The sequence below is a fragment of the Anabrus simplex genome, chromosome 1 (assembly GCF_040414725.1).
Source record: "Anabrus simplex isolate iqAnaSimp1 chromosome 1, ASM4041472v1, whole genome shotgun sequence".
Lineage (NCBI taxonomy): Eukaryota > Metazoa > Arthropoda > Insecta > Orthoptera > Tettigoniidae > Anabrus > Anabrus simplex.
Window position 1 is genome coordinate 887662251 of NC_090265.1, and position 22969 is coordinate 887685219.

General features: G+C 38.2%; 1 protein-coding gene across 1 annotated transcript in view; it reads left to right on the forward strand.

Annotated features, from left to right (window-relative positions):
* The window catches only part of LOC136857693 (histone H2A deubiquitinase MYSM1), a 165922-nt gene that overhangs the window by 118763 nt on the left and 24190 nt on the right, over positions 1-22969 (forward strand). Inside the window, exons 8-9 of the mRNA XM_067136545.2 lie at positions 16891-17061; positions 17141-17321. Coding sequence (XP_066992646.2) covers positions 16891-17061; positions 17141-17321 — 352 coding nt within the window. The remainder of the gene's footprint in view (positions 1-16890; positions 17062-17140; positions 17322-22969) is intronic.

Consider the following 22969-nt stretch of genomic DNA (forward strand, 5'->3'; position numbering starts at 1 on the left):
GAATGACAGATGAACTGAAATGATATTGGAGAGTGTTGCCAGAATGAATTATGGCTGGGAAAACCGGAGTACCCAGAGAAAATCCTGCCCCGCCTCCGCTCTGTCCAGCACAAATCTCACATGGAGTGACCGGGATTTGAACCACGAAACCCAGCGGTGAGAGGCCGGTGCGCTACCGCCTAAGCCATGGAGGCTACATATATATATATCAAGCTGACGGCTGAGAGGATGGTAGTTAGTCTTGCCTTGTGATGGTGAACTGAATAATTAGTGTTCATCGCCATAAGACCTATCTGTGTCAGTGCGATGTAAAGCCAATAGCAAAAAAGAAATAATAATAATAATTAGTGTGAGGACTTGTTGATATCTGTACTTGTCAGAATCAGCTGTAATTTGCTTCAGTGTGTTTCTCTTAATGGTGTTGCAGTGTTGTTTATAATTATGTATAACTGTGTAGTTGTTAAGCGAACTGAGTGGGAACTGTGTGTTGTTAAGGAATAGACTCAGTACCAAAAAATAATTTTCCAATCAAGAAGTGAACGTATATTGTTTGATATTACTGTCTTTACACCCAATAAAAATCGCATTAAGAATGACAGTACCCCACTGTATGTGTTTCCTAGGGGTAATGTGATGGGTGCTTTCTACAGGAATGACATCCTGCAACAGTATGGTTTTTTTGCATATGGACCCGGGTTCCATAAGTCGGACAATATTGCCCACCCACACAGGGCTGGCCTGGTGGACTAGTACCTGCAACATGAGGACATCACACATCTAGAGTGGCCAGCTTGCTTCCTGGACTTAAATCTGATTGAACATGCATGGGACTCTGTAGGCCAAAGGATTGCAGCCCTAACAGTGCCACCTCAGATCATTGTTGACCTCCAAAGAGCTCTTATCCAGCAATGGTATGCGTTGCCACAAGCCATGCTGGACGACCTGATCTAGAGTATGGGGAGCTGTTGTGCATCCTGTATTGCCATACAATGTTATCACATGCCATATCAACCAATCGGTCACTACTGATCTGCATTTAGGGCAGTCACCCAGGTGGCAGATTCCCTATCTCTTATTTTCCTAACCTTTTCTTAACCTTTTCACTGCCGAGTTTTGATGACCAGGCATGGGCCTGTTTTGTATTTTTTTTTTTTTTTTTTTTTTTACTGATACAACTAATGGAATGCATATCGTCCCCTTAGCCCCGCAGCCAATATGGGGGATGAAGTGAGATTATGTTTTACACCATATTTGTACGGCTGGATGCCCTTCCTGACGCAAACCTCAGTTAACAAGATAATGAGTATTAAATGAATGATGGTGAATGAAACTGGGTAAGGAAGTGGAAGGAATAGGCTGTGGTTTATGAATAGGAACTGTCCCGACATTTGCTTGGGAGTGCAAAAGAAAAAAAAGAAAAACAAAAAAAAAAGAAGAAAAAAACCACATTCTCAGGACAGCTAACGGTGTGGTTCAAACCCACTCGCCTGCCAAGTGCAGAGTTCAGCTCCATAGACGTGGCATGTTAATACGCGCGGCTGCTCTGCTCGGTGATACTGTTACTGAAATATAATATAAAATTGTTGATCCAAGAACTGGTATTATCAAAATCATTTACATTTGGGGAAAAATAATTTATCTGAGGAAGGAGTGACAATTCTGCATGAGATTCATCATTACTACTTTGTCTCTGTAACCAGTTTCCATTGGTTACACGATACACAGCTAAGACAAGGGGAAAAAAATTAAATTACATGGCACCTTAAAACCTTAGCACCAAATTAACATCAGATGAACTGTGCCAATACAAACAAATGAAAATCAGGTTGGGCAACGGGACGAGTAAGATAAAGGAATGTGGAGCGGGTCTGGGAAACCTACCAGGGCCATTGAGGGCTGCGGGTTTCCAGAAAAATCAACGATGATCCCTTGATTCACAATATTGTTTTCCAGAATAAACATTGCAAAGAAAATTCGGAACAAAATCCATCTATCCACACAATCCATTTACGCTATTTCCAAAATACAAATTAGATATAGTTGGCGAGAGCTTTCCTCTTAGGCCAAGAGGTTAACTAAAAATATCTTAACGTAATGCAACTTCTACAATACAATTTTGAAGTTAATAGGAACCACAGGATACAAATACAATATTACATGAAAGTTAACGCACTTTCTGACAATCGCGCCACCTAATGGAAATAGGGGAAATCAGAAATATTTAAACTCGGCGCAGAGGCCAGTTCAACTTGCTCCCACGCCAAAAACACTTCTGAAGCGGGGCAGGGGAAAAACTAGCATGCATCAAGTGATACGGAGTTACTAGAAGCAAACCCCGAGGGAAATTAAATTAATGTGCAAATTATTTATTTATTTATTTATTATTTATTTAGCGTATGGCTAACACATCACATTACATATAAATACAATAGTAATTCCTAATATTTACAGTTTAAATTATTTACAGGTTCAAATTATTTACATAGTCAACACACAAGGGTGAGAGTAGAAAAAAAGTCTCTTGGGTTTCCCTGGTAGGCAGTTAGAGGACACTGCTCCACAATGTGCCGAACTGTTTGCTTCGCAGCACCACAACTGCACGCTGCCGAATTAAGTATTGCCTTTTTATGCAGGGAGTCGGCACATCTGTCATGGCCAGTGTGAATCCTGTTGATAGTTGTCCAGATCTTCCGTGGAAGATCAAAACCCTCTGGTTTGTTTTTCAGCCATGGTAGATAGTGATATTCTGATGGAGCACTGGATATCCATACTTGCTTCCAGGCCTGAAGCAGATTAAAGTTAGCGTCTGCTAGGTTTCTGGCTGTTCTAACAGGTGGGTGTCTAGATTTTAGCCTGTTAATAAGAGCATCATTCATGTCACCATGGATTGGCAACTGACTGTGCTGCAAGCACTTTCTCGACAGAGGGGAGGTGGTGGAATATGGGATAGAACTGGTAGCCAGAAAGTGGGAGTAGATCTAATTGTCCCTGATATCATACACATAGTGTGATTCAGCTGAGTGTCAATTAATTTGGTGTGACTGCTGTTCAGCCATATCGATGAGCAGTATTCTGCAGCAGAGTACACAAGACCAAGAGCTGAAGACCGAAGACCGTAGGGTAGATGCTATTGATCCCCAGGTGGTTCCACACAGCTTGTGTAAGATGTTGTTCCTTGATCGTAACTTAGCAGCCGTACTCTGAAGATGTTTCTTTAAGGACAGAGTTCTGTCAAGAGTAATCCCTAGATATTGTGGATATCTGTTGTGGGCAAGACAAGTGTTCTCAAACTGAACCTTCAGTTCACAATTGGCCATTTTATTGCTAAGGTGAAAACTTGTAACTTCACTTTTATTTGGATTCGGTTGTAATCTCCATTTGCAAAAGTACTGTCCCAAGGTGGTAAGGTCAGCTGTCAGTGTTTCTTCAGTGTTTTCCATGAATTTATCTTGTATTGCCAGACCCCAGTCATCAGCATATCCGAATTTCCTAGAACTAGTTTCAGGTATATCAGCTATGTACAGGTTGAAAAACAGAGGAGCTAATACAGAACCTTGGGATAGACCATTGTTTAGAGTTTTCTCACTGCTAGTGCCATTTCCCAGTATTACACGAAACTTCCTCTTGGTGAGCATGCTATCAATAAGTCGTGCAATCTTCTTACATGGCAAAACACGTAGCAGTTTGCAGAGTCCTTGTTTCCACACAGTATCATAAGCTGCAATCAAATCAATAAATGCTACAGAGGTTTTCAGTTGTTTTTGAAAGCCTGCCTCAATAAATGTTGTTAGTGACAAAACCTGATCTGTACAGCTACGGTTTGGTTGGAATCCTGCTTGTTCACCAGGAAAATTCTGAAAAATGACGGAACTAATTCTGTTATAGATTAGCCTTTCCAGAAGTTTGTATACTATGCTTAGAAGAGCAATTGGACAATAATTTTTGGATTGATCTTTAGATTTTCCTGGTTTTAGGATAGCAATGATCTTTGTCCGTTTCATAAGCCGAGGGATAGACCCTCTCTGCAGGATGTCAGAGCAGAATTTAGCAAGCCATATTCTAGCATATTTTCCACAGTATAACACAAATTCAGGGTGAATGCCATCAAACCCAGGGGCTTTGCCTGACTTCATACCGTGTAAGGCATTTGATATATCTTGTGTGTTTTCAGTTCACGTTTTAACCATGTAGTATGATCCCGATCTTCTGGCGCTTGTGAATTGTTCACAATCTGTGCTGCAACCATATCAGGAGTTACTGGAGAACTAATTTGATCTACCCGACAGTCCTCTCCTAGCTTTTTAGAATGAACCATGCTTTTCGACTTGAGCGTTTGAAGTCAAGGCTTTCAACTGTTTCTGTCCATTTCTGCCTGCGGGCAGCATCCATACTGTGGAGTAATTCATCTGCTATGCACGGGTCACCAGTTGTAAGGAACTCTTGGTAGAGAACATCACTGTTTTCATTCCAACCAGGGATATATTCCTTTTGGTAGCCTCTAGGTATAAACTTCTTTGCTGTGCTTTTTATAGCACCAGTAAATCTCTCGTAGTTGTCTTTTACAGGTGGAATCCATCGTAGGCACTTATCAAGGTGTTCAGCATAGCCAATCCAATTTGCTCTCTGAAAGTTCCAGTGTGGATGAGGAATTGAGGATACTATTGGAACTTTAATTCCAATTTCCACTACAACTGGTTGATGTTGGCTATGGGGAAAATCAGGGAGAACTCTTCGCATGGTTGGTAGAGATATAGTGTTGTAGTCGGTAGACACGTAGCATAAATCAGGATTATACTCTCTCCTCCAAGCAGCTGATCTGAAAGTACGCCGATCTTTATAGAGTCATAAAGAAGATGGAAATTGTGCTCTTCAGCCCACGAAGTCAAAGCTTCCCCATTGGAATCAGTCACAGAATATCCCCATTGCTCATGGTGACTGTTAAAATCACCTAGACAGACAGTTGGGTGAGGGTATGGTTGAATGACATGTGCTGGCCATGTGGTAGCAGGAGGTTTATAGATATTGATGACTTTAACATCTCCTATCTTGACTACAATGGAATGGACATCATCTCTTGTGCTTGTGGAGATCAAGGAAGCATTCTCTACTGTATTTTGTACATATGTTGCACTTCCATATGCATGATGGAATGTTGCACCTAGAAGTTCATAACCTGGTATTTTACCTCTGGTACTCAGTTGGTCTTCATTTGCTACATGAGTTTCCTGCAAAGTAATTACATCAATATTGTTTTCCAGAGATAGTCTTGATAAAAACTGACAGTTTGATCTGCTTAGCCCTTCTATGTTGATCTGCATTATTTGAATACTTCGACATAGGTTCCTATATTGTTGTTGGTCCTTATAAGGACCGTTTCCCTGAAGTCTTGTCATTGTGATATGTTTTAAGCCAGGAGATCTCAAGGATTGTCTGGCTGCCAATATTGTTGCTTTCTTTTTTTTTTTTCTTTACGTCGCACCGACACAGATAGGTCTTATGGCGACGATGGGACAGGGAAGGGCTAGGAGTTGGAAGGAAGCGGCCGTGGCCTTAATTAAGGTACAGCCCCAGCATTTGCCTGGTGTGAAAATGGTAAACCACGGAAAACCATTTGCAGGGCTGCCGATAGTGGGGTTCGAACCTACTATCTCCCGAATACTGGATACTGGCCGCGCTTAAGCGACTGCAGCTATCGAGCTCGGTGTTGTTGCTTTCTTAGCCCAGAGGTCACGTGTAGGGCATTTTGAGGTTAAACCTACGGACGTGAAGCAACAGTGTACCCTCAATTACATGTTTTGCAAAACTAAAGGAAAGGGGAATGCCTCCAAAGCAAACAGGCAGGCCCAGCTGAAAAGCTAAGGCATCTGAATAATTGAGTGGAGAGTCTGGGCAAGTAGGGTAAACTTCTATGTGAAAATACAAGCGAACATCAAATATAAATTAAGGTGGAACTGAAACCAACAGTGCTTACCCAAGGTAGTCCACCCCAGGAGGGAGGATTAGCCAATGTGCGTCTGATAGCTGGACTGACGAGAAAACAAAAGACCACGAAATCTCGCCTCACTCTCTTAAGAAGGCAAGGCTGGCCCTGGTGTGATCACCTAGTGACCAATCAAAGCACAGGAGTTTTCCTATCGCCATCGAGATCCACCAGTCAAAACCCTTTATCATGTCGTGATGTTTTCACAATATTCTAGAACATCACCTAACTCTAATCGCAAACTTTCCCATCTTCCAAAATTGGTAAAGACATGCTTCTAGAATCGACAGGGGCTGATACACCCTGTTTCGAAAGTCCGCATGACAGAATTTTCCAGAACACTACGAAATATCACAGAACAATAATAATAATAATTTACAATCTAGTGGTTACATTTCCAAATTTAGATAGATAAAGGGAATACAAATAAAATATTCTACAACATATTTTACACCATCTAGTAAACCTTTCTTGACAGAGACATATTCCACAGGTCTCAGTCTCGCACTTTCTTGTAGTTCAATATCGCCACTTAGTTATTCTCCATCTTCATTATCAAAATATAGCACTCCAGAATCACTATTTATGAGGAAACATTCAATTTCTTTGTCAGCAAGAGATGAATGTATACTTTAAGACACCATGATGGCTACACGTAAGCGGGAAAGATGTTCCACTCCAACAAAGCTGAAATAACACCAGATGGCTTTCAAAAAACGTGAAATGGAGTGGTATATCTGCCGTACAGAACTTTCTTGAGCATTTCCACGGAATCTCAAAGCATGACACTATATCGCGTACGTTTGTAATATCGGTAATGTTGGATCGGTAATATCCATATCGGACGAGACACGGCGTTCAATAACGTATATATATGTGTTTGGCAGTAAATGGGTTAAGTGATTGCAAAGAAATTGGAAATTTATTGAACATCTCCCTCGGTAAGTTATTCCAATCCCTAATTTCCCTTCTTATAAACAAATATTTACCCCAATTTGTCCTCTTGAATTGCAACTTTATCTTCATAATGTGATCTTTCCTACTTTTAAAGACACTACTCGAACTTATTCGTCTACTAATGTTGTTCCACGCCTTCTCTCCACTCAACGTTCTGTATGCCACTGGCAGAGGGACATCTGACATGGTCGGTGACACCCACTGTCCATATCTGGTTTTCCTGTATAACTTGCAGCAGTATCCCTATGTTATGAGTCACGTTGCTATCAGGGCAACTTTGAGTACACACATTAAGGCCATGCCTCATGGTTTTCCGTTGATCTCGAAGATCCCTTAACTTAGTGTTCCATATTCCCAATTGTTTTAAACATATTTTGGAAGGTACACTATTCTGTTGTTGCTGTTGACTGCGTTTTTAGTTTCAAGAAGTCTCACACCATACTAAACACATAAAAAGGGTCAAAATTTTAAAATGTACTGTAAGAAACTAAATAACTTCATATATCAGAACAGTATCTGCATGATCTACAGTATTTATTATACAGGATGATTCAAAACAACATGGACAATGCTTAGTGTGTTGAATGCAATCGCAAATTGATTATTTTTTAAGAGGGGACCTACGTCCAGAAATATATGGTTTTGGTGCAGTTGGGAGTCGAAGTTTGACACCACTTCAGAACATTCTTTTATCAAGGTTGGACTTAAAAGAGAGAACCACTGGGTTGATTTTGCTACTATCGCTATGAATATACTGTACTGCAGCAGTTCATCATCATCATCATCATCATCATAATTTCTTCATTCCAGCAAGCCAGGTGCGGTTGTGTACAAGTCTCCTCCAGTTTGTCTTGTCCATCCTCATATTTTGTTCATATAAGTGATGCCAGTTTACACTTTTAATTTCAAGATTCTTGAAAATATGCTTCTCCCAAACATCACCAAGTCTTCCTCTTGGTCTCTTCCCAGGAACACTTTGGTCAAAGTATGCCTTAGGAGTTCTGTGGGGAGTCTTTCTTTTCATGTGACCATAACCATTACAGTCTCTTCAGTTGTAGGGTTTCAAGCACTGGAAGTTGTCTACAATATCTGTTTTCTCATTTCCAATTCTTAGATGAACAGTTGGAGAGTTTCTTCTCATCACAAAGTCAACTGTCTAGGCTTTGCTGATTTTAAGACCTATAGTTATAAAAGCTTTGTGCCAAAGATCTAGTCTAGCTTGTACTTCCGCTTCTGTCTCACCCCATACCATTACATCATCAGCAGAAACCAGGGCATTAGTTACTGGATCCTGCTTTTAAAACTTTATCCATTATGATTATGAAGAGGAGTGCTGCACGACAATGTCCTTGCTGGAATCCACTCTTCGTTTCGAACCAACCTGACCTTCCATCCTTGACCTGAACACAACTCTTGGTTTCATTATATAATCATTGTACTCATGCTATGATGTCATCAGGCACTTTCTTATCACAAACATTCCCATAAATATCTGCATATGCTTCTCGATGTCCAGAGAAACAGTTATAAATATTTTACCTTATCGTAATCACAAAGACGCACACATGAGATGCTGTCAATTGTGTACACTGTATAATGTGTGTATAATTTGTAAATTATACACATACCATTACACACATACATATACACATATTATACACATATTAATGAACCACCATCTGAACTGAATCGTAGGAGGAGAAGACTGCCACATTAGCATGTCAACCAAGTACGAAACACTAGCAACACGAGTTCACACACTTGACTCGACTAAAGACTTTCACTTACAGCTCAACTCAACTCCCAAGACTGTCCTTTATATACCTTGCCTGGTTAGGCTTCCAGGAAAGTATGACACAACATCCTTGTATCTTTTCGAGTCTCCAATAACCTATGTACAAATGGATAGAACATTCTGTAAAATTCGAGTGACAAGGTGTTGTTCTAGACCATTACCCTGTATTGCACAACATTACATTGGATATATTATATTTGCAGGTACCGGTAAAAATAAATTATGAATGAAATCTTACAACCTGTTTTCCAGTCAGTGACCAGGTGCCCTCTGGGGCAATGATTAATGACTGACGGATGAAATGAAATGATAGTAGAGAGTGTTGCTGGAATGACAGATGACTGGGAAAACCAGAGTACCCAGAGAAAATCCTGTCCCGCCTCTGCTTTGTCCAGCACAAATCTCACATGGAGAGACCGGGATTTGAACCGGTGAGAGGCTGACACCTGAGCCACAGAGGCTCAGGTAATAATTATATACTGTTAATTACGTGTTCTTACATTAAATAAAGTCGTATTAATAGAGATACAGCAGAAGTATCGTGACATAACCTCACATGTTCTGTTACACAAGACATCATACAACACGCAAATAATAAATGATACGACTACGATTTATACCAAATAAAGTCTGTACTGACAACTTGTTGTACATAACTACATAGATATAATAATAATAATAATAATAATAATAATAATAATAATAATAATAATAGAGATGTAAACAATTCATAGCCATACCTCACAAGGCATAATAATAATAATAATATTAACAACAACAACAATAATAATAATAACAGCTACTAATCGAGCTCGATATTTTCACAATTTACCCATGGATTTAGAGAATTGTTTCCAAGCTATACTAGTCCATTACACACTTTCATCAACCTTTCTCTCACTACTTCTCATAAATAATTCTGGTGACAAAAATTAGGTCTGTAGTTGTTGCTCTATGAGGTCTAAATCCATGTTGTTCCTCCTAAAGTGTAGGTTCATCATATTTCCTAATCCTGCTCTCAAGGATGGATTCGTAGATTTGAGGCCATGTGACAGTATGTAGTTGGTACATATCTTCCTATTACCTTTTCTCATCAATGGGATGATGACTCCTTGCTTCCAGCCATTCGGTATTACATTCTCTTTCCGAATTCTGTTCATTACTCCTTACACCCACTTTTGTCCAACTTCTCCCAGTGCTGTGACCATCTTGACACTAAATTCATCTGATCCAGATGACTCGTTGTTTATCAATTTATATACTGCTGTTTCCTTTTCCAACCATGTCAGACGATTGGTATTTGTGCTGCCAGAATCATAAAGTTCGTCTAAGAGAGTGATAATTCCATCAAAGTTCAGTAAAGTTTCAAAGTGTCTTTTGAACTCCTGTAATATTTTGGTCTTATCCCTAGTCACCTCATCATTAAAATGTTCTAAAGATGGGATAGATTTGTTTTCAGGTCTTCTATTATTAACGATTCTGTAAAATAGTTTCTTATTCCCATCCTGTGTTGATCTGGTAGACAGATCTTCCTTGCATGCTTTTCAGGTACAATAAACAGTTTGACCTGTAATTTTTTTCTCTCTGTAAACTGACAGTTTCTCCTATATTACATGTTGATCTCCCCGTGTTCTTGCTTGATATAGCGCTTTTCTTATACAGTTTCTGTCATTGATGGTGTTCTTAATATCATTCTACCATACAGTTTCTCTAGGTTTTAGTATTTGGCTTTGTTGTCTACATACTTTTTCTGCTGTAGGTACCACGACCTTCTTTATTGTCCCATTCTTTATCTACCCATGTCACTTCTTCTCTCGGCAACAACCTGCGGATACCTTCCCTGAATTCTTCCTTTACACTTGGCTCAGTAAGTTGCCTAGTTTTTATTTTTGGGATTTTTTTGTTACAGACTCTGGGAGGTCTGTGCAATAACAGCAACCAGTAGTCCATAGTCTCCGCCAAGGTCTTCACTTAGAATGAGCTTGATGTCATTCATATTCTTCCATACATCTTTGATTTATCAGAATATAATCTATTATTGTACCCTTTTTATCATCCTGGCTCTATCTTGTGATTTCATGGGAGGCCCTTTCTTTGAATCAAGTGTTACCACTTTCAGGTTGTTTATCTCGCATAGATCTAGCATGTGTTCTCCCTCTTCATTTCTATTTACCATTTCATGAGGGCCCAGTGTGGATTGATATTTTGTTCATTATGAGCCAACTTGTGAATTAAAATTACATTGGATTACATTGTATTTTTTCCTTAGAAGTTTACAGATAACTTAATTATGTCTATCTATGTCTTTATGTTTTAAAAATCCCATACCATTCTTAGAATGAACTTGATTTCCAGACCAGTAGAGACTATTGTCTAAACTGATATTTATTTTCCCAGTTTTCTTCGACTTCGTTTCACTCAACCCCATACAGAACAAGTTGGCCATGCGGTTAGGGGGTGTGCAGCTGTAAGCTTGCATTCGGGAGATAGTGGATCCGAACCCCACTGTCGGCAGCCCTGAAGATGGTTGTGTGTGGTTTCACATTTTCACAACAAGCAAATTAATGCCTCGGCCGCTTCCTTCCTACTCCTAGCTCTTTCCTATTCCATCCTCACCATAAGACCTATCTGTGTCGGTATGATATAAAGCAACTTATCTATACTAATATATAAAGAGGTAAAGTTTGTTTGTATGTAATGGCTAATCTCAGGAACTACTGGACCGATTCTAAAAATTATTTTACTAATGTATATATTCATTATCCCTGAGAGGCATTGGCTGTATTTTATTTTCAAAACAATCGACCCTTAGCGAATTGTCAAACCATACTATGGGCTATGCCCGCAGCGCGGCCTGAGCGTAATTTCAGCCGCTGCGAGCTATGCTCGCAGTTAGACCGGGAAGAGTTAAGAGATTCCAAGTAGGTGCCAAACCACACCCGGGCAACTGGAGTGGAAAACTGATGATGATGATGATGATGATGATGATGATGAAGTAGGTGCCAGTTTTAACATCTGTAACATCTTCATTTTCTGAGATATATGTATCCTCATATAAAGAATTCAACTCCTTCCTCACTTCTTTTAACCCCCCACCTCACCTCTTAAGTGGATTTTCTGAAAAATATTTGTGTTCCTCAGTACTGCACCATAACATTATCTGAAAATCCCTAAAGTATAAAAACTCATCGAAAAATTGCATTTCATTTACCCCAGAATCTCTTTGTAAACCATGTTTGTGGCATTGTCTTACAGGGCTAAGATGACCAGGCTACTGGCAGAGCTAAATCTTGAACATGCGACATGCGACATGGAACTCTACATGTAAGAAACAGTCCTCCTTTAAGTCGGGGGAAAAAAAGAAACCTGTTTCTTTATTTCTAAAGGAGATACTAAATAACGATTTTCACGTTTGTAATATCCGTTTTTGAGATATAAGTATCCTCATAAAGAGAATTCAACTCCTCCTTCATTTATTTTCGATCTCCAGCTTAAGTTAATTTTCCGAAAACAAAAACAGTATGCGTTTCTTTATTTTTAAAGGGGATTACAAATATCAATTTTCACGTCTGTAACATGTTAAGTTTATGAGATATACTGTAGATATACTCATTTGAAAAACTGCCCCATTCCTTGGCTGATTCACAGGCCTTCGGTTCACAGGGTTCCAGGTTCGATTCCGGGCTGGGTCAGGGATTTTAATCGCGTGCGATTAATTCATCTGGCTCAGAGACAGCTGTTTTTTGTTTGTCCAAACACTCTCCTCTCCATATTCACTCAGCACACCACATTACTAACCACAACAGGAACACGCAATAGCAATTACATCCCTACACATGGGGTTGGCATCAGGAAGGGCATCCAGCCGTACAACAGGGTTAAATTCACATGTGCAACACAGTTGGCACCCGCGACCCCACAGGTGTGGGAAGAAGATACTCATTTTAAAAATTCACCTGCTTTTTTTATTTTTTACCCCTTAAGTGGATTTTCCAAATGAAGTGTGTTCATTTATTTTTAACCCATTCCAGTCTGGGCCTTAATATCCCTAACACACGTTCTGGACTGGACATTTTTAAGGATTTTTAAAACATTATATCTCTGTACTTGTAGGAGATATTTGCACGATTCTTTTTTTCTTTGTGCTTGTTTGAGCATCTAGTTTTGAAAGACGTGATTTGTATCATGTCAACTATCACTTGAGATTTTAAAATTGTTTATATATTATACCACGTTTTGCGAATGGAAAAAAGGTCTGACGGATAAATAAGCAAGTACAGTTTTCTGAAATACTGTTATATTTACCCTATTTTGCTAATATAAAATGTGCATTGCAATTAAAAAACAACAATTATGAGTACGATATAAAAATAATAATTTTTTCAATAATAATAGTAATAATTACAATAATGAAAATGGTAGCTCTTATGAAATTTTATTTTAATTGATAAATTTTGTCAAAAGTTACTCAAATGTAAAATTGTTTTTCCATTTACCACAAAAGACATCTGAGAAAGAGAAAATACAGTCTTCTAAACAGACAACTTTACTAATATGTAGACAATCTTACGTATTCACGCAAATATGAAATACGCGGGAACATGTACTAGGCCGTAAAACGAACTCCAATCATAATGAAATGTAAGAAGATGTTTCGAATTCATATGTCAATAATATGTTCATTTGCGCATAAACTTATATTATAAAATATCGACAACATCACTTTCAAGGATAATTTAATAAAAAACCACCTATTCAATACTTTCCATAACTGGCATAACATAACTGGCCTAGCAAGAAAACAGAAACGGATATTATCAATACAGTAGCTGAGATCGAGGCTAACATTTCTAAACTCCCTTTAGAAACACAAAATGATACCAGATTTGAGGTAAAAAAGAAACTACCAAAATTAGCAGAAGAAATAAACGCAAATTCAAATTTCAACCACTAGAAAGTATTGAATAGGTGGTTTTTTATTAAATTATCCTTGATATCTATGCCTAACGTCATCTTCAATACGGAACAATAATGAGAGTTATTACTTGTAACATCACTTTCGTCAAGCACATGCTTGCCACGAGAAGCCCTGTCTTAGAGCTCACTGAGTGACAACATCTACTGATGCATGTTGATCGAAAATATCGTAAATTCTCTGACTTAGGCATATAATACTGATAGAGAGGTTCTTTTTACAATCTGTAACCTTGGCAGTAAGTGGAACTGGACTGTTCGCTGTATGATCAGCTGCCTTTGATCTCAGCCTGAGAAAATTTTATATAATTTTTTTTTCTACGTCCCACTAACTACATGTTGTGGTTTTTGGAGATGCTGAGGTGGCAGAATTTTGTCCTTCAGGAGTTCTTTTATGTGCCAGAAAATCTACCAACTTGAGGCACCTTCAAATACCACCAAACTGAGCCAGGATCAAACCTGCAAGTTGGGCTCAGAAGACCAGCGCTCTACTGTCTGAGCTACTTACCCTGAATTTTTAAATTAAAATACTGCAAGATATATATTTCCTCAAGTTTTATTCCTGGATTTAACATATGCCATGACACTTATAATTAAAAGAATTGTTCGAAGTACAGTAGAAGTCTGTTATAGCGAGTACGGCATATAACAATAACCCCATTATAATGACCTTTTATGTCCGTCCCTTCAGAATTCCTATATTTTACAGTGTATTATCCTTTGGTTACAGCGAGAGCCCTATCACTGATGCATCCGTTATTACGAGCGATTAGGCATGTGCGATTTTTCCGTTACCGATATTTATGCACCTAGCGATTATATTGCATGTGATCGATCATCTTCGGTATAGTTTTCTCGTTATGTCTACTTGCGAGCTCTCTCGCCAGCATTCGAAGGTGATGTCAGAGTCGATTAGTAATACCCGTCGACTGCTTTTCTGTAAAGAAAAATGTATGAAAGAGGAGAAAATGTTTCGTAATAAATGCGTAACTAACGAGTCCGATAGTAGTTGTTAACTCATTAAAAATTAAGGCTGAAGTGAATGATCGCTTAATTTTAATGCTAAATACGGGAACTATGTAAGAATGGGATACACCTCAAGATATGGCTGAGTGAATCATTGATTTCAAAGCGTAGTTTTATATTTTATCTGGTTACATTTCAGAAAGGCTATTATCATGTAAATGTATAGAGAGGTTATCATTTCTCTACTGGCGCTTGAAATATGTTTTCATGATACATATTAGTACGGCTAGGTTAGGTTAAGTGAAGCTGTTTGAATAAGAAAACTGAAATGTTTGCCACAAAATGCGATCCATCATCTTCGGTACGGTATCATTTTCTCGCTATGTGCACTTGCGAGCTCTCTCGTCGACATTCAAAGGCGATGTCAGAGTCACCCAGAGTCGATTAGTAACACCCTGTCAACTGCTTTTCCATTAAGAAAATTAGAAATGAAAGAGGAGAACATGTTTCCATAATAAATACATAAATAACATGGCCGATAGCAGTTGTTTAATTGTTAGAAATAAGGGATAAGTAAACGATTGCTTAATTTTAATACTCTACACTGAAATAAAGTAAGAATGCAATAGACCTCAAGATATGGCAGAGCACGTCACTGATTTCAGAGTTTAGTTTATATTTTCATGCATCTGCTTAAATTTCGGAGAGACTATTCCTGTGTAAATGTATAGCGACAATGTTATAATTTCTCTACCAGCGCTTGGAATATGTTTGTTTTCATTATACATATTGTACAGTTAAGTTAGGTTAGGTGACGCTGTTTGAATTAGAAAAAAGTGAAACATTTGCCACAAAATGCAATCTATCATCTTCGGTGCGGCATCGTTTTCTCGCTATGTACACTTGCGAGCACTCTCGTTGACATTCGATGATGATGTCGGAGTCGATTACTAATACCCGTCGACTGATGTTCTCGAAAAAGAAAATTCAAAATGAAAGAGGATAACATGTTTTCGTTATAAAGCCTAAATAACATGGCCAAAAGCAGTTGTTAACTTGTTAGAAATAAAGGCTGAAATAAATGATCACTTAATTTTAATGTTATATACTGAAATTAAGTAAGAATGTAATACACCTCAGGATATGACAGAGTACATCAACATCACTGATTCAGAGGATAGTTTATATTTTCTCACATCTAGTTAAATTTCAGAAAGGTTGTTCCCATGTAAATTTGTATCGAGGGGGTTATCATTTCTCTACATGTGCTTGAAATATGTTTTCATGATACATATACGGTTAGGTTACATTACACTTTGAAGAAGAAAACTGGAACGTTGTCCACAGAGGCCTCTGGAGTGGTTTTTTTAATGAAATTAAACATATACTTTCACGCAGTATTGGATTTCGAAAAATAACAAACAATTAAACCGTGGTGGATATCATCTGCAAAAACGCAAGTTTTGAACAAACTGACTTCTGTTTCATACCAATTTTAATATGCATGAGATTTTCCCAAAATTTTACAAAAAATCAGATATAACGACAATCTGTGATAGTGAGTAAATTTTTCGCCGTTATGAATTCTCTCTATAACGGACTTCTAGTGTAAGTTCCTCTGTTTCATAAAAGAACTGACAAAAATACTCGTTGCTGCCTTTTTTTTTTTTTTTTTTTTTTTTTTTTTTTTCCTGAACAGCATGTTTTTGCCATTGCAATGTTTTACTTGTTAGCCATAATATGCAAGACTCTGAGCAATTTAGTGTGGGTTGGATGAAGATGTGTTTATTTTCATATTACTTGGTTCAGATTGGATGATATATCAAACCTGATTTTTAAAGTAGACAATATGACATTTTGCATCATCAATTTCATTGATTAATTGTCTTGTTGTTTTACCATTAAAACGTAAATCAGCAATCTTAGAGAATATGCTCCACAATCTATTAAACAGTTGTCAATAGTAATTGATTTTAGCTACGTGGAGAGACTGATTACCTCAGATTAAGCAGGGGGTACCTCTGTTCCCTCGATAAAGAATACTACAGTGTATTTGATATATCAGTAACCTGTACATAAGTTACATGAAACAACATGCAGTCCAGCTAGGAAAAGGAACTTAATAGTCATAAATCTACACTTACTGTAGTATTTAATGCCTAAATGATTGAAGAATTTTATCTCTTGCAATATATATTATGGCCAGTTATTATTTCAGGGTTGTTGGTTTCCTTTCGATGGTGATGGTGGATATACCATAACCCACAGTGATGATGGAGAAGCTCTCCACACAACGGTCGTGCATAAAACTGTAAGCCACAGGGTACGCCGAGTTAAAGCCGAGCCTGTGAATTTGATCTGCTGCAGCAAATTTAATGACAGTAAGCCTGTGAGTTCAAAGATCATATATGAAGTGACTGAGGTTTTGTTGGTTGAGAGTTTACTTGCTGTACTTCGTAACTTTACAGGTACCATTCTCAGTAATGCTGCGCCTACAGGCCCTGTTAGTGATGGATGTGCATGCTCATTCATCTCACAGTGAAGTGACTGGCCTCTTGGGTGGACGGTTTGAGACTGGTACTCTTCATATTATTCAGGCCGTACCATGCCGCAGTAACAGCAGTGGGATGCATTGTGATATGTGTCCTGGTAAATACACTTCCAAGTTATAGTAGCATTATAATTTTGAGATGTTCTTACATCTTAATAATTAGGGTTAAACTGAGCAGTTGCAAGTAAAGTTCCTTTGTGACCACATACAGTATAAAAAATACAAGGCTCGATGATTAGCAACGTCATAAGTTATTAGTTTCATGTCCGTATTGATTATTACAGTTCACGATTATAAGTTTGAAGTCAGCACCTAATCAGTACTGTTACAATATCAAGTATATGTATGTACATTTAAAAATACATTACAATCACAGTACCAGTTTTGGTCCTGTTATGGATCATCTTCAGCTGTTAGTATATCAATAACTCTAATAATCAAAATAGCAAGAACATCAGTTAGAAACATTACTCTACTGTACCTATTATCTCTACTACTATTAGAGCATAGACGGTGCATGTGAACTCCAAGTAGAACAGTATTTCAAACTAATGAAATATCTATTTTAATTTATGATGTCATTTATTATTATCATCATCATCATCATCATCTACGACTGTATTCGTAAATCCTAGGTACAGTAACATTTTAATCAATGTTCTTGCTGTTTCGACCATTAGTGCTATTGATATACTAACAGCTGAAGACGATCCATAACAGGATCAAAACTGGTACTGTAATTGTCATGTATTTTTAAATGTAAATACATACTGTATATTTGATATTGTAATGATATTGATTATTTGGAGACTTCAAACTTATAATCGTGAACTGTGATTAGCAACATGGCAAAATAGTTTACCTGAATCCTTCAGAATTATAAATATTGCTTCTCTTTCTCTAATGTAGGAACAATATGTTATTTTTTATCAACTCCTGTGTGTGCTGCACTCTTATTTATTAAATCACATATTTTTATTTATGTTTTTAATTTGGAGCTGTTTTTATCTATTAAATTTTAAATAGGGTTGTGTTGTGACTTGCTTCCAAATTACATGTCATCCTTTCAAGTAATATTAACCCTTAGCAGATATGTTTGGCTGGTTATATGACTCAACTGGTATTACGACTTCTAAAATCCAACCATTTCTTTAACCTGGGATGACAATTTTTTTTATTTTTCTCATCATTTTATATGTGATATTGCCAAAGAGTTGGTAAAAGCTTAAATAACGTTATTAATGCGAACTGTTCTTAGAATAAACATGTCAGAAGAGCTCAGACATATGAGTACAGCAGGAGATTGTGGTGCTGGACTATATCCCAGATATGGTTCGGTGTGGAATTTAACAAAACAGGAAATGCACACACTGACTTTATAGCCAAATCTGATAGGCTTCCCCCTCATCACCTACGTGCAACCATGTCTCCCATAATAAGGGATCATTAAGGGGCTGATTCTTAATGTTTTGAAATCTAAAATTTAGCTTTTTCCAGTGTTTACACATTTGTAATTTAGCATTTAATACCATTTTGAAGCATACGTCAAATTTAGTTCATTCTGATAAACTGACTTAAGTGATGTCTCTTGATGGTGTTACAATACAGTACAATAGCAAACACTCGAAAACGTATAGGGTGGTCTTCCAAACAGAACTCCGCTTCATCTGTGAGTCTGTCGGTGACTGAACAGCCCAATTCAGGAGGCACAAAGATGGCAGATAGTTCCAGGTGGAGCAGCCATTGTTTTCCTATTTAGTTCTTTTTCCATCCTTCATTGCCCCATATTGTTCTCTATTCACCTTCAAAACATAGTGTTCTGCGATGAACTAACGATCTCCAGGATGAACAGTTGAGGGCTAAGGTCTCCCAGTTGTTAACATCAATGTGACGTATCTTCATGTTAGCCTTAATTACATTTTTAAATAGCTTCCTCTGACCTCCCAAACAACGTTTACCGACTGTTAACTCAGAATAAAACATTTGCTTGGGAATGCGATTATCGGGCATACGTATTACATGCCCTGTCCATCGTAGCTGACGTCTTAAAACCATAGCTTTTATACTGGTGGTTTCTGCCTCTTCAAGTACACTGATATTTGTGCATCTATCTTGCCAGGTTATATGCAGAAAATTCCTTAAACATTGCTGGTGATATTGTTCCAACTTTTTAATATGCCATCTGCTGCATGTCCAGGATTCAGATCCATATAGTAAGCTGGGAACTACAACTGAATTGTATACAAGGATCTTTGTTGCAACATTGAGATCATGATTGTCAAATACTCGGGGTTGTTGTTTGGCAAAGGATACTCCAGCACGGTTGATTCTAAATTGGATTTTCGAATCTATATTTGTACTTGATGAGAGGATGCTGCCAAGGTAAAGAAAGGGGTTTACTACTTGAAGGCTCACTCCGTCAATGGAGACATTGATCTGTCCCTGTCCTTCTCCAGGGGCTGGCTGGTAGAGAATCTGTGTCTTACTGGCATTCAGTTTGAGACCAATCTTTCTGTATACAATTGAAAAGGCATTCAGGATTAATACTAGTTCTTCTTCAGACTGAGTTACAACTGCATTATCACCAGCATACTGATCGAGCTATTGTCACCCAGGGTGATCAGTTTGAGAGTGTTGAACAGAGACTAATCGAAGCCTTAGATGAACTGAGTCCACACTACAGAGCAAACCATCTAAAGCCTAACACCTCAAAGATGCAAGTTTGCACTTTTCACTTAAAGAATATGCAGGCAAGAAGAAAATTGAAGATTTTCTGGGAAGGTGCTCTCTTGGCTCATTCCTCAACACCTAAATATCTAGGGGTAACTCTGGATCGTGCACTCACATATGAACAACATTGTGTTAACACGAAACGCAAAGTATCTGCACGAAATTCCATTCTTCGCAAGTTATGCGGTACCACCTGGGGAGTGCAAGCTCAAACAATGGGAACTACTATTTATCACTGAGCTACTCTGCAGCAGAATATGCATGCCCTTTTTGGTATAGATCATGTCATGCCAAACAGGTAGATATTGCTTTAAATGAAACTTGCCAGCTTATAACTGGTTGCCTAAGATCTACACCTTGTGATAAGGTATACTGTTTGGCTGGCATTGCTCCCCCAGATATTAGATGTGAAGTAGCTGCCAAACATGAAAAAATCTAAAGTAGACATTTCCCAAACACATCCATTACATGATTATCAACCTGCTCACCAATGATTGAAATCGAGGAGAAGTTTTCTTCATTCTACTGAGTGCCTTTCAGAGTCACCTCAATCATCAAGACTAACTTACTGGAGATCCAGAAACCTTCATCTCAGTGGATGGATGGATCCATCTGAAACTCTTCCAGCCGGTTATGAAGAGTCATGGTATACATGGAAGAGTCTGAACAGGCCGCGGTCTGGGGTCGGTCGATCTAAGAACAATATGAAGAAGTGAGGTCTAGAGTCAACCCTCTGTGCCTGCGGAGAAGAACAAACCATGGCGCATCTCCTTAATTGCTACTCCTGCTCTCTTTTTTGCACCATGCAAGGTTTAGTGAAGGCCACACCAAATGGTCGAGATCTCGCCAAATTCTGGTCCGATATGATATAATTGTTACTTTGAATGTACCACTAGTATGTTTTTACCAGTTAGCTTATCTAATTATTTCTCATTCTTAACTAATAATTTATATGATGTATTGCTTCTGATACGAATAAATAAAATCAGCATACTGTAACTTGACTAATGCTGTAGAAAATGTACGAGTCTTCGCCTTTAGATGGCTCAAATTAAACAGTTTCACATCCATTCTGTAATTTGTATGTATTCCTGGAGGAAGAACATCCTTGACTAGCTGCATAACAGCGGCTATATGTAACGAGAACAAAGTGGGGGCAATCACACAGCCTTGTTTAACACCAGCATTGATATGAAATGGCTCTCCAACAGAGTTGATATCGATAACAGTTGCCGTCATATCAGCGTAGAAAAATTTCAAGATGGAAATAAATTTCTGTGGAAAACCACACAGTCCTAAAATCTTCCACAAACCTTCACGGTTTACAGAATCTAATGCCTTAGTGAGATCAATGAAAGCAATATAAAGAGGTCTATTTTGTTCTCTGCATTTTTCCTGAAGCTTACAATCTGTGAATGTCATATCTGTGGTTTCTCTAGAAGGCCTGAACCCACACTGGCTCTCTGGTAGTATTACCTCCACTAAGGGTAGTATATGATTTGCCAAAATTCGAGCAATAAGCTTTTCCAAGGAAGACAGTAATGATACTCCCCAATAGTTATTAAAGTCTGTTCGATCACCTTTCTTAAATATTGGAACTATAAGACTATCCTTGAAATCGGGAGGCATTTCTTTAGTGATCTAAATTTTAACAATCGGTTCATGTGCGTGTCTTATGAGTTCCTCACCACCTTCTATGAGAGCTTCCACAGGTATACCATCAAGACCGGTGGCCTTGTGTACTCCTTGCTTGATTAACAGCATGCGTAACTTCATCCAGGGAGCCAAGTTCTTCTTTGATGGATGCTTGTTCTATTCAGTTCTACACCTGTTCATCAATAACGGAGTCCTGATTCAGACCTTCAAAATGCTCTTTCCATCTATTCATGATGGAGCACTGATCTTTTAGAAGTGTACTCCTATCACTGGACCGGAGTGGATTTCTACCAAAGGCGGTGGGACCATAAACTGCTTTCGTGGCTCGGAAGAATTGCCGCGAATCTTTGTCTTCTAGTCTACTAGATATTGCAGCTCTTTTGCTTTGGTTGTCCACAATGCATTCTTGAGCACACAGGTTCTTCTTTGGACATTTGTTTTGGTAAGACAAAAAAATTCTTCTTTCTTTGAAGGCAGTTCATGTTCTTTTGCCATGCTTGCAAGGCTTTTCTCTTCTCTTGAGATCAACATTTCAATCATCAAACCAATCCTGATGTTTCTTGGTCTTATAACCTATTTTTTCTTTGCAAGCATCCCGATTAGTGGTCTTCAAGCTCTCGCAGTGTTGTGCAACTTCCTGATAATACTCCTCCAACAGTGTCTGATGAAGTAGTTCTCTATATTGTGAGGTACATTCTGAAAATCCAAATTTCACTGTATCAGAAGTGTGTTTACAGCTAACAACTAAGCACATGGGAAAGAGAACAATGATGTTGGTGAAATTACACTTGAGAAAGTGAAAAGGATGGTAAATACACTCCATTGTCAGAAAGCAGCTGGAATACATGAAATTAGACCAGAAATGGTGAAATATATTGGGAAGGCAGGGATGAAATGGCTTCATAGGGTAATAAGATTAGGCTGGAATGTTAGTTAGGTACCTTCTGATTGGACAAATGCAGTAATTACACCTAATATAAGAAAGGAAACAGATAGGATTTCAGCAGCTATCGAAGTATTTAATTGATCAGTGTAGGGACTGTGCGTAACAACAAATTTTCGACCACAGCGCCCCTAGCGGAAGATTCACAATTAAGTATTTATTTTCCACCTAGTCGATACAATGATTGCTTAATGCAATTTTTAATGGTCAAAAGTGGTACATGTTTCGTATATTATCAACATCTTCAGCCACATAACACTGTTTAGATGAAAAATGTATAAAATTGACAAAGTAATGCTTTAGAGGAAGTGTCCTTAAAATTAACATAAGATTGACATTTTTCATCTAAACAGTGTTATGTGGCTGAAGATGTTGATAATATACGAAACATGTACCACTTTTGACCATTAAAAATTG